Genomic DNA, 12,606 nt, shown 5'->3' with positions numbered 1-12,606 from the left:
AGGGAGTAACAGTACTGATGGATTTACTGGCTGCAGGTGTGACCTGCAAGTGCCCTGCTGCCTTTCCTCCTCAGGTAAATCAAGCTGGGGAGGCACACAAAGTCTCCTCCCCCACCAGGGTCCTGTGGTGCTGAGAGTCAACTGCCAGGGGCACAGGGTGCTTAGCGTCAACTGCCAGTTGCTGCACAGCTGGCGGTTGACTTTAAGCATGATGCCCCCTTGTAGGACAGGGAGTGAGAGACTTCCTGTGCTTCCCCCCACGCCAGGCCCTGCTTGACCTGCGGGTTGGGGGGAGCGGGCAAACTCTCCCCCCACTGCCACGGGCGCCTGGAGGGGATGCTGGCGGATCGTTCTGGGGCGGGGGCGAAGACTTCACCGCTTCCCCAGGCCAATGCACCTGCTCCCCCCCAGCGCTGCATTCCCAGGGGGCTGTGCTTAGCCGGGTGTTTAGCGATGCAGCCGCTGTGGGCCAGGGCGCGGCTCAGGGCTCTAGTGTCGTTGGGCCCTGCGCTCCCAGCGGGCGGTAGGCGCCTATTTGCAAGCCTTGCCTGGGGACTAAGAACCGCCCTGGGTAAAGGCCCCAGCAACCCATGGCCGGGACCAATGGACACCAGGGGAGCCGCCCCTGCCGAGCGGACCCTACGGAGCTGGGTTAGAAGTTGCCCAGCACTCCCCCTTCCCTCCCAGGAGTCGCCTTTACTTCCCGCAGCCCCCACCTCAGGGAATGGACTCCCCTCTCCCCAGCCAACTCCCTGCTCCCTCCCCACTGGCAGTCGCAGTGGTACGATCCGCGCCACTGTTGTCATGGGAACAGCAGACACGCCGCTCGGTTTACGCGCGGAGCGGGCGGCAGCTGCAGGTGCGGGAAGCGCGGGTGAGCGGCGCCTCCAGCCATAGGGGCTGGCGCGGGAGATGCGGCTTCCCCGCTGCTTAGCTCGCGGACGGGGAGTCAGCGGCGGCCGCAGCCCGGGCCGTGGGGGAGCAGGTCCTTGCGGGGGGCGGGGTAGGGGTGACTGGCTCCCGGGCAGGGCTCCGTGGCGGGACGACGGGGACACACTATGCAGCCCAGCAGAAGGGTGGGAGTGGGATGGTCTGGGGCGGGGCAGCCGCTCTGGGGGTGCTTGGTACATTGCCCTGAGCAGGAATGGGGGAGAGGCGGGGGTGTGAGCAGTGGACTCCAGCAGCTCCTTGGGTGGGGCCATTGGAGCTTGTTGTGGGGCTGTGGATTCTGGGTTTCCAGCAGCTCCCTGCGAGGTGGGTGGGTGTAAAGGGACAATTGGTGAAGGGCCTGGGAGGGGAATGGATATGGTGTGAGCAGGAAAGCCCTTAGGGGTGGAGGAGGTGCACCCTGGAGACAATCACACAAATACCTATGGAAACACACCTTTTGTGACGGTACAGCTGCATGCTGTTGATATTATTTTTATTTCTTGCTGTGTAAATCACGTACAGTGCTGTACCCATTATGGCTAGAGAAACATGAGTCTTTTAATAAGCCTAATTTATTATTCAGGTTATGTTGCTGCTCTATAAACGTTCATTGAAATTCTCCCTCCTGCCTCTCCAGAGCTAATCCAGGGAGCAGCTAAACCTGTGAACCTTACTTAGCAGAGAGGAGAGTTGGTTAGTTTTAATGAAATTGCTAAAGGCAAGAGTTTAATTTGCTTGAGGTTTTGCATACCTAAGAAATAGAGGAAATTCAAGGTTTCTCTCTTGGGAGGTCTTTAGAGCAAGTGCAGATGTCTGAAAGTGTCTTAATGTTAAAAATACAGTAGAAAATCAGAGTTAAGAATACCAGAGTTACAAAACAGCCATCTCATTTGGATCTGGAAGTACACAATCAGCAGAGATGGGGAACTCAGCAAATATTATACAGGTAGTCCCCGAGTTACGCAGATCCGACTTATGTCGGATCCGCAGTTACGAACGGGGATTTTCTCGCCCCGGAGGACTCGAGCGGCGGGACGCCTGGGCGAGAAAAGCTGCTCCCCGTCTCCCTGGTCTGCGGGAGCCAGCAGACCAGGGAGACGGGGAGCAAAGCGGCGCAGGACCGGGGCCGGACCCGCGGCCGCTTCCAGATCGGCTCTGGATCCTGCGCGGCTTTGCTCAGCGTCTCCCTGGTCTGCAGACCAGGGAGACGCTGAGCAAAGCCGCGCAGGACCTGGCCCGACCCGCGGCGCTTCCAGCTGATCTGGAAGCGGCCGCGGGTCCGGCCCCGGGTCCTCCGCCGCTTTGCTCAGCGTCTCCCTGGTCTCAGCTGGAACCCTCATCCCGAACTCCTATCCCAGTCATGAACCCCCTCCTGAAGCCCAAGCCCCGAGCATCCCTTCATCTAAATGCCATCCCAGAGCCTGCACCTAGAACCCCCTTCTACATCCCAACTGCCTGCCTGCCTGAAGAGCAGCTCAGAGTCCCTCTCAAACTCCAGATCCCTTACTCCAAAACCAGAGCCTGTATCCCAATCCTCTGCCCCAACCTGATGAAAGAATTGGATACGAACACACAGCCATCCATGGGGGGAGGAATCTCACAATTTAGTTATCTCTCTTGCAAGTGTAAATTAAGTTGAAACTCCTTTGTAAGAACTGGCGTCACAAAGATAGACCAACACAATTTGGCATCTTAGATAAGAAAGAGGATACGGGCCCCTATGGGTATAAAGATGGGTCCAGCAGCACATTTACTCTGAGTGTCAGTCTACCATCTATCTGCTGGTCGGGTTAGGTGTTTGACCTCCCGAGTTCCATGGGGATGCACACCTCGTATTCGTGATTTCGAGAGGCACAGAAGGGGGTAAAAATTGTACCTGGATGTGGTCCTTTGTCTTAAGTGTGTGTACACATAGACTTAGAGCTCTTTAAGATTAAGCTGTCACTTGGTACCATTATTTCTATTTTCTATCTTTATTTTCTTTGTAACCATTTTTAAGATCTATATTTGCTAGCAGTTAAGAAATAGAGCAATAGCCATTGTAACCATATGATTTATAAGCTTCCTTAATAAACCTGTAACTGAGGGGTGAGGGGCAGGGGAAGCTGCCACGAAGTAGCCTCTGACTGCGGTGGGCCCAGGCTGCTCCGCATCCTGCAGATCAACCTCTGTGCATGGTCAGGATGTTAAGTATCGGGTAATTGACTAATCAGATAGTTGGTGCATTTTACATCGACTATTTGATTAGTTGACAGGGCACCTCTGCCCTAGGGCTATTGCTACACTGCAAAGGTGAAAGTGCCACGTGGATCCTCGGGTCAGTTGGGGACTCCTCCACTGAGCCCAGACTCCTTGTGGCATTGCCTCCCTGAAATGCTGCGGGGAGCCTGAGGCCGGGTTTCGTAGCTGATCCCGGGCTCCATGGGGCACTTCCCTTTTGAAATACCACAAGGAGCCTGATGCTGGGCTGCCCGCAGGATTTCAAAGCGGCAGTGCCGCACAGAGCCAGGGGTCAGCTGTGGAGTCCCCAGCTGATCCCAGGCTCCACGCGGCATTACTGCTTTGAAATGCCATGATGAGGCTGATGCTGTGGCGTTTCAAAGAAGCAGCACTGCACAGAGCCCAGGATCAGCTGGGGAGTCCTCAGCTGATCCTGGGGTCCATGCAGCGCTTGTGCTTTGAAATATCACGTACAGCCTGGGACACCTCACCTGGCCCTGGGCTGCATGCAGCTTCTAAAAGTTGCAGTGCCTCGTGGAGCCTGGGGGTCTGGTCTCAGGCTTCATGCGTCTTTGAAGTACCTGCTCTTCTTCCCTTCCCCCTTGCTGCCTCTATCTGATCGGGGGGGGGGGGGGGGGGGGGAGGGGCGGATATTCTTACTGATTTATTCCAGCCTTGTATTAGTTTAGCTTGTTCCTGTAAATGTATGTTGGCAATGAGGCAAGGAAATGGATATAACCAGTTCTAAGTGTGTCCACACGGGGAAATTAGTGTTTAGATAAGCTGACAATTGACACAGTTCAGGACAACTGCACAGGGATGTTACATTTAGATTAATTGGTTAATTGAATAATCGATACAATTGGCATCGACTATTCGATTAGTCGATAAGGGCTAAGATTCAGAACTAGAATGTCCATGAATAGGTTAATTTTGCCTTTATACTGCTTAGGCCTTTGATTTGGAGACTCCGCAGAGAGATAATCAGCAGCGAATGGTTCAATGACGTGTTTTCAGGAATATTGTAGACAATTGCTGTATCTGTCACTTCAGCATTACATATATTAAATCTAAAGAATGTCTTAGAAATGCGGTTTAAAATACTACTTGGCTTCAATCCTTTGTTGTATTGGTTTTTAAGTTTTCATAAGTCTTCAGATCAAACCTGGAATAGCTGTGCCTGTGCCAGCCTGTTTAGCTGCCTTGCTGTTTCTAGCGCACACATGTACTATGACAGCAGATTCTTCTTTTTTATTATTATTGAACCTCTATTGAAATGAATGAAGCATCAAGTCTTGCCAAGGGCATCCAGTCATATTAGATAAATGCACTTGGTGCATGTTTCTGACACTTTTTTCAGCATTAAAATGGTCATCATTTTCAGGCCATCTGTACTAATGCTTTCTAACCAACTAGTCAGTCAGTCATGATTGGCTCTAACAGTAGTTGGTGTTCACACCAGAAATGTTTATTGCACATTAGGAAACTGTGACTGCTAGTCACGAGTCATCGTTGCTAGCATCCTAGCTGGTTTATGGTTGTATTCGTGTGATCAGGCTGTAAAATTGTCATTCTTCTATCTATCTGGAGCTCTTCAAATCATACCTCCACAACATGACTTCAGAAATTCCAGAAATCTGTGTAGTAGGACATCCCAGAGCACATTGTCTCTCTGGCTGCTGGTACTTCTGATTGTGAGAATCTTCCCAAAATGCAGTGAAATAAACATGGCTAAGTGTCATGACTTGTATGGACATTGCCCTGTGGTTGTATCTTTAAAAAATTGTAAGTGGATCAGATAAGAATGTCATAACTCAGATAAAAAAAAATTAAAATATTTACAGAAAGTACAGTCAAGATCTTAAAATCTGGAAAATACATGAAAGAATCATATATTTATTATTTTATATGGACTTGTGCATAGTATAATGATGGCTTTCAGCTTCCCTAATACTTTACTGTGATTTTATTCTGATTTTGACTTGAGTTAGTGCTCATTTTAGCACTGGCATTTGGGCCTTATTTTGTCTGTTGTGTGCTATGGATAGTCTTTGAGAAATCAATGTTTTATTAAATGCTGAAGCAAATTTATCCTTGGTTAATCCATGCAACTGTACTATACAGTGTGTGAGTGTACTTGAGAAGAGAAAATGGGCCAGAGATTCTCATAAATGCTCTAAAAGTTATTTTAGTTTAATTTAGATTTGCTTTAGCACATCATTGACTTGATATAATACATTTTTGCTTTCCAAATTTTTCCAGTATGTTAATATTTTGTAACAACTATATATATTGTTTTACAATTTTTAATTTCAATACAATTGTTCCATTTGAACAGGTTACTCACCACAAAGAATTTCACAAATCATCCTGATTTTTGGTTTTTTGATTCGAGCTGACATTGAGGAATCATGAACATCAATGACTTTGTAGTACTCCCTGGTTCAAAAACTGGAACTTCTGTAAAATTAAAAGTGAAGTAAGTGCCTTTCCTCTGACTATGATAGAGATGTTACGTGACTCTGCATTTTAATACATTCATATTCAACATAAAGTATGAAACTATGCTTGTACAAAAGTAAAAATTATAGATATCTCTCTGATACTATTTTTTCAGGTTTTTATTTATCAACCTTCTCTTTCTTATGTTTTAACTTACTGAATTCAGTCATGGGTATTATCAGGGCTCGACAAATCGCTGTTTCTACTCGCCCGTGGTGAGTAGATTTCAGCTGGTCTCTCCGTTTGCTCTGTTCACCGGCGCTGCGCGCATGCGCAATGCCAGTCTGGTGCATGTGCGGTGCAGGGCTGGCGAGTAGATCTCACCACGGTTTGTCAAGCCCTGGGTATCATTGCTATGCAGATAATCTAATGTAATGTCTTTATTAAGGCCTGTCTATGCTAAAGAGGATTTTTCCGCCTTGCTGAGCATCAAAATGGGTGCAATTATATCACATTGAATCCTATACACTTATAACCTTTGTACTCCAGGTGTCCCTAATTAGGGAACATCAGTGGTATGGACCCTGGCAGGTGTAAACGGCCTGCTCACTGCTGCTTCCTCTCTACCCAGCTGGGAGAATGGCAGAGCAGTGATGCACTCTTCCAGAGACTTTTCCCCGCCACTCCTTTAGCAGCAGGGAAACCGTGCCTGGGAGCAGCAGATGATGAGAAGCACTAGCTAAATCCCCTATCCTAATCCCTCACTGGCCCAGCAAAATCTTTAATCCAAGGTTCAAGTGTACCAGCATAGCTATGTTGGTTAAAAAAAATCACACCCTTATCCAACATCACATTACCATTCTAACTTTTCAAAATAGTCAAGACTTAAATCTACCCTATCCTTACTTTTTTATTATAATTTATGTACCTCTTCTCCATTGATATCTTCCGAAGTTTTGTTGAAAACATAGTGGCTTGTCCTCCTGACTGAACATGGAATGTGTTGTCCCAAAGCCCCGGAAATCTCCAGGGTACATTTTTCTCACCATTTCAGAATAGAGCACAAAATCTATGATCTGGTTTTCAAAATTCTTTGTGGATTAAGAGATTGATCTATGCTTAAAACTTTTACCAGCATAGCTTTGTTTTAGTTTTAATAATATGGCTATTCCAGTAAGTGCAGGTATTGAGACAGTATAGTGATTACCTTGTGTCTATACTAGGAATGTTTTGCTGGTTGGTTAGATCTGTCCTAGGCTGGAAAAAGGAAATAGTCATCACTCTTTATTTTTTCCTTTTACCCGCCTGAATGCACTATGGCCTTGTAGAGTGCAAAGTGCGGTAGATCACCATCTCTCCTATTTACCCATCCACAAGTTCAGGGGAGTGAGGGAGCTGACTAGTTCCAGCAAACTCATCTTCTATGGTTAAACATTCCTGGATGCATATACAGGCAGCCCCCGGGTTACGTACAAGATAGGGACTGTAGGTTTGTTCTTAAGTTGAATTTGTATGTAAGTCAGAACTGGTACATATTGTAGGGGAAACTCTAGCCAAACATTTCTCCAGAGCTCAGTTTTATTCTCCCACACCTCACTTCCCTCAGTGCTTTATTCTCAAGCTGAGGTGTCCCCTGAGAAAAGCCGCTCCGCGTCTCCCTGGTCTGCTGGGGCGGGGGGGCGCTAGCTTCGCGTCTCCCTGGTCTGCTGGGGGAAAGCAGCTAGTGCGGGGTTGCCTCACCCCGTTTGTAAGTAGGGATCTGATGTAAGTCGGATCCATGTAACCCGGGGACTGCCTGTAGCTGGTTTTCCCTAAAAATGGCCCTGTCTGACAAGTAATGTTGTTGTCAGACCTAGATTTTTAGGCTTGCATTGGACAATGCGGATTACTCACCTTCAGTATTAAAAGTTGTGAACATTGTGCCCTGCCACTTAAAATCTGTCCAAAATCTCTTTTCATTGTCTTCCATGTTCTGATAGTCTTCATAAGTTTCAAATTCATTTCTCCAGAAATGTACGAGAGCTGAAGTTGGAGAAAGTACAGTTAGAACTAGAAAACAGAGAAATGGAGACAAAACTACAGCAACTGCAATCTAATATGAGCAGAGAAAAAGAAGAGAGGAGGGAGTAAGTGAAATTTCTTCAGAATTTAACTATAAAATCAAGGCATTCCAATGAGATGTGTGTTCTTTTGAAAATCTCTTGTGGGTAACTCCACTAAAGACTAGTGTTTTGTATAATGTTCTTCACTATTCCCTCTGAGTTCTTTGCTTTTCCTACTTTTCTGTCTTTTTATCTCCTCTTTTCTTTTCTTTTCCTATCAACAGCCTCCTGCTGGCCTGTGATAAGCTTGCTTTTTGTTTAGTGGGGTTTTTTACAGTCTCTCCTGTGAGATTGGTTGATTTACCTCTGATGTCACAATCATTTCTCTTTCTCCTCCCCTGTGGAACATAATATCAGAACTGACAGCCAGAGTCCCTCCCTCCCCCCCCTTCCTCCAGTGACATTCTCTTTTTCTTTTTTTCCAGTGAGATTGTAACTTTGGAGTTAAATCAGTGAATCAGTACCATACTTTTTATTTTGTCACTGTTTCAGTCAGTTAAATGCATGCACATAACATTTCAAAAAGACTAAACATTGTAATAGTTCCTAAATTGATTCTTTCCATCATATGTGTGAGTGAGCCATAGATTAATTTTGGCTAGTGACTCACAGTGTGACATTAGCAAATAACTGTAAGCTCAGAGACTCATTACCTATCTGTAAAATGTGTATAATTCATATTTTTCTATCTGACAGAGGTGTTATAAGGATGAATTCATTAATATTTATACAGCACTTTAATATACATATAATGTTACTTGAGCATTAAGTGCTGTTAATTTCATTGGATCATAGTAATTTATTTCTGATTTCTAGTTGCCTTTATGCTCTGACAAAATCTCAATAAATAGCTAAAACTTTAAAATATTACAGTTCTTCAGCTCCTCCTTTTAGTTTTCAGTGATTTTTATGCCATCTCTTGCTAAAATTAATGTAGTGGTTTTGAAAGGTGCAAGACTAACACTGAGACTGAGACCACCAGTTTGGCTGAACCTCAAAATGAATTAATACAAGATGGACAATCATAGAGGTGCTGCTACTGTTCTTAATGATTTAATTTGTGTAATACTGATAGTTTACTAAAACACTTTTCAGAGACAAACAAGGATACAAGATCTTTCATTTATTCTCTCTTAAAGAGAGAACACTTAGAAGACAGAAGGGATGGGAAATCTGGATATTGCGGGAAATGATTCACCCGCTCCAATTTACAGGAGAAATATGCTTAGTAATCACATTTTTTATCCTTTTTTATTCTCTAGACGATCAAGTGGATATCGTTGGCAATCTGGACAGGCAGGACCAATGGGCATTCAACCTCAAGGGTGGTCCCAGAATAAAGAAAATGTTAAGGTACAAAAATTTCATTTGATATTCAGATAGTCTCATAAGGTCCAAGATTGGAAAAATACTTTTGTGGATTATAAATCACTCACTATTTTGGTATAATGCAACTTAACTGATAAGACAATCTTGAATATTAATATGAGAAATGGAGCATTTTATAAGTAACATTTCCAGGATATTTGTTTTTCTGCACTGAACATATAGTGTCCCACTGAGCTAGAGAAAGAGTATAATATTGTTTTGTTGATTTACATTATTAGGTAAGTCAAGGGTAAGTTTATGCTGCTTGCACAAGACAGATTGTTAAGGGCTTAATCCAGTGCCCATGGCAGTCATTTGGGAATCCTTCTGTTAATTTCAATGGGCTTTGGGTAAATCCCAAGTCCAAATCTGTTTGAATGATCAAACTGTAGCATACTGAATTACCTACATTTATATTTACAGTCCAAAATACTTTTTTCACAAACAAAAAATAACAGAAAACATTTGTGGATTTTTCTTCTATAAAAAATGTGGAATCCTCTAAAGTTTCTTTAGGGAGATACAAGTAATCAGGTTAATCATAGGTATATGCTGCAAAGTGAAATATAATAGTACATTCAAAATAACTACATTAAAAGAATGTTCTGGTTGCAAAGTCAAGCTCTGAGAAGTTACGGAACACTAGAATGAAGGTTGTCTGTGCAAGCCCTCTCAGGCTATGTCTTCACTGTGAGTTCTTCCAGCAGAAAATATGCTGAGGGACTCATTAGCATAAGTCACAATCTCATTCGCATATTTTCTGCTATTTCTTTTTGCGCAAAGGGTTTTTGCTCTAAAAGAAGCATTTTTTTTTTTTTTTTTTTTTTTTTTGGCACAAAACCCCCGTTTTTCTCAAGATCCTTGTGCCTCTCCGGGACAGGCATAAGGATCTTGTGCAAAATGGGATTGTTGCAAAAAAAAAACCCCTTGTCCACACTGCTTTTTGCGCAAAAACCCCTTGCACAAAAAGAAATGGCAGGAAATATGCTAGTGAGATCATGACTTATGCTAATGAATCCCTCATTGCAGTTTTTTCGGCAGAAAATATGCTAGCGTAGATGAAACTCCTGAGAATGACAGAAGCCCAGGCCACTTTTACTTTAGAGGCCCTAACCCAGCCCTAGCCCTGGCCCCCCATGTATCTAACTTCTCATCCATAGGGTAGTACTAAAAACAAAAGAGTATATGAAAATGAATACTTGAGACATGTATTTATTAACAATTAAGTCATTATACCAATACCTTGTATATTAAAAATGTAACTTTAATTGGGAGTTTCCACTTCAAGCAAAACTCTTCATTTTAGGAATGCTTTTCTAGCTTTGTTGTGTGCAAACTCGTTTATAATTGAAGAAAAATCTAATTTGTGTGCAACATCACTGGTAATGTTAAACATTGCGAGCCCATTCAAATGCTCTTGTCCCATTGTAGAACAATGATAGTTCTTTACTTGTTTTGACACGTTCAGTGTGCATTCACCTGAAGCCACTGAAGCAGGGAGACTGGCAAAAACATGTAATGCAATTGTGAAATTAGGAATACAGTTGACAGGCCGAGATCAAATATTTCTTGAAGTAGTTCTTTTGGCTTGCAGTCTGATTTAAAGTTGGTGGAATATATATGTTTCAGGAAGGCAGTCTTGTCACAGAGATCTCTTGAAATTTTGTTGTTAAACCTTTGTTGAATCTGTTCAGCTGCTGAATATAGATCGTCAGCACTTAGTTCTCTGAACTCACAAAGAGTACAAATTTGTCAGAATGACTCAGACAGACATATAAAACCAGATTAGATAGTCAAGTAAAAAAAATTGACTCGATAGTACCTTTCTGCGTAGATTGAGATGTTAGGCTGTGATTGGTGGAAAACTCAGATGAAATGTCAATACCATGTGCTGCTGATTTGGACTCAGAAAGGATTGCATCTCATTGATTACAAATCTTTTGAATATCTTTAAGAAGTTGTTTAGTGTTATCCCTCTCAACATCTACTTGGCATTGTGTGCTTCAATTTCAAGATTAGTTTTGTAAATAATTTTTAGCAGCTTCATCCACATTGACAACATTAAAATGCATTCAGATCTGGATATATACTTCTGAATTGACTTAAGTTCAGTGCAAACCTGTGCTGTGAGGGTAAGAGATTCAAGCTCACTTAAAGCCTTTCTCACAGAGTCCAAATGCTTTGCAACTGGCCTAATGCCATCAATTCATGCTAACCATCTCGTTGTCAACATGCCGTGAAGGGAAACAGGTAGATGCTGCTTCTGAATTTTCCACTTTTGAGAACTGCTACTGAAGAGGTTGTACAATCGCTGGATTGTTCCAAAGTGTGTAATTGCTTACTTGCGTGATTCAGTGCAATCAATGCTAACAAAATGTAGTGTGTGGTTGACACAACTGGAGAAAATATACTTTGGATTTTGCTCAAGAAGGACTGCTTGTACTCCATTGTACTTCCCAGCCATATTGGATCCATTGTCATAAGCTTGGCTAATGCAGACTTGAAAAAAATTAATTTGAAGCCTTCCTGAATGTCTAATACATGAGCGGTGATTTCTTTTCTAGTTTTTTTTTTCGTGAAATTATTGAACAAAATGAATCATTCTTTAATTGAAACCTTTGAAATTCCTGAAATGTTAACATATCAAACAACCAAGGCCATCTGTTCTTTATGAGAACACTCTGGAGTTGCATCAATAATAATTGAAAAGTACTTTGCATGTTTTAACTCTTCAAGAATTGTTGTTTGCACAACTGTCCCTCAGGGTACGTCTACACTTGCTCTCTAGTTCGAGCTAGGGATGCAAATGTAGCCGACTGAAATTGCTAATAAAGCAGGGATTTAAATATCCCATGCTTCATTAGCATAATCTCGCCCATGTGTTATTCCGCTCAACAGCTGATTCGAACCAGGAAGTGCGCTCTGGGACGTGTTAGTTCAAATCAAACCCCTTGGTTCAAACTAACGTTACTCCTCATTTTTTCAAAGCTCAAGTATTTCAAGAAACTTTCCGTTTGTAGGGTCACCAATATGCTGACTGGAACCCAACAAAGCCAATCCCCAGGGGGTCAGAAAGAAAAATAATGACATTCAATATGTGCTGTAGGAGTTTTTTCCAGTTATCAATTACTATATTTATTTCACTCAGTAGTAAGTATTCAATTGAACTGTCAGCAAGTGCTGCTCTACTAGCTGATTTCCATGTAACATAGTTATCTTTATGCGATACTGAAGTTTCCTATGCAGGTATTCGATCTTTCAACTTCCTCCAACCTCTACTGATGCTCCAACTGGATGGATCAGACAGTACTGATGCATTTGAAGTATTACTGTTACAAATGAAACAGAGTACACAGTACTGAGCCTGCTTCTCCATGCTCTAGCAGAGCCAGTCTCTTGTGTAGATCTCCTCTTCATTTGGAAAAGTTTATGTCAGCAGGCAAGTGGGAAAAGCATGATTTTCAGCATCTTTTGGTATATTACTTGGAATCTGAAAACAACTAACTTTGAGAAATGACTGCATTTGAGCAACATTGTTCTTATC

General features: G+C 43.2%; 1 protein-coding gene across 7 annotated transcripts in view; it reads left to right on the top strand.

The window, feature by feature from the left end:
• ZBBX (zinc finger B-box domain containing) overlaps positions 1-12,606 on the top strand; it is a 72,918-nt gene continuing 60,312 nt past the window's right edge. For 2 of the 7 annotated variants that reach the window (XM_075937878.1, XM_075937876.1), the window contains exons 1-4: positions 388-874; positions 5,489-5,629; positions 7,602-7,718; positions 8,957-9,047. In XM_075937878.1, the coding sequence (XP_075793993.1) occupies positions 5,562-5,629; positions 7,602-7,718; positions 8,957-9,047 (276 nt within the window). In that variant the 5' untranslated portion in view covers positions 388-874; positions 5,489-5,561. The other 5 variants (XM_025187071.2, XM_075937880.1, XM_014575813.3 and 2 more) reach the window with 5 other exon arrangements.

The sequence above is a fragment of the Pelodiscus sinensis genome, chromosome 10, assembly GCF_049634645.1.
Source record: "Pelodiscus sinensis isolate JC-2024 chromosome 10, ASM4963464v1, whole genome shotgun sequence".
In the NCBI taxonomy this organism is placed as follows: domain Eukaryota; kingdom Metazoa; phylum Chordata; order Testudines; family Trionychidae; genus Pelodiscus; species Pelodiscus sinensis.
This window is presented reverse-complemented; position numbering and strand designations above follow the sequence as displayed.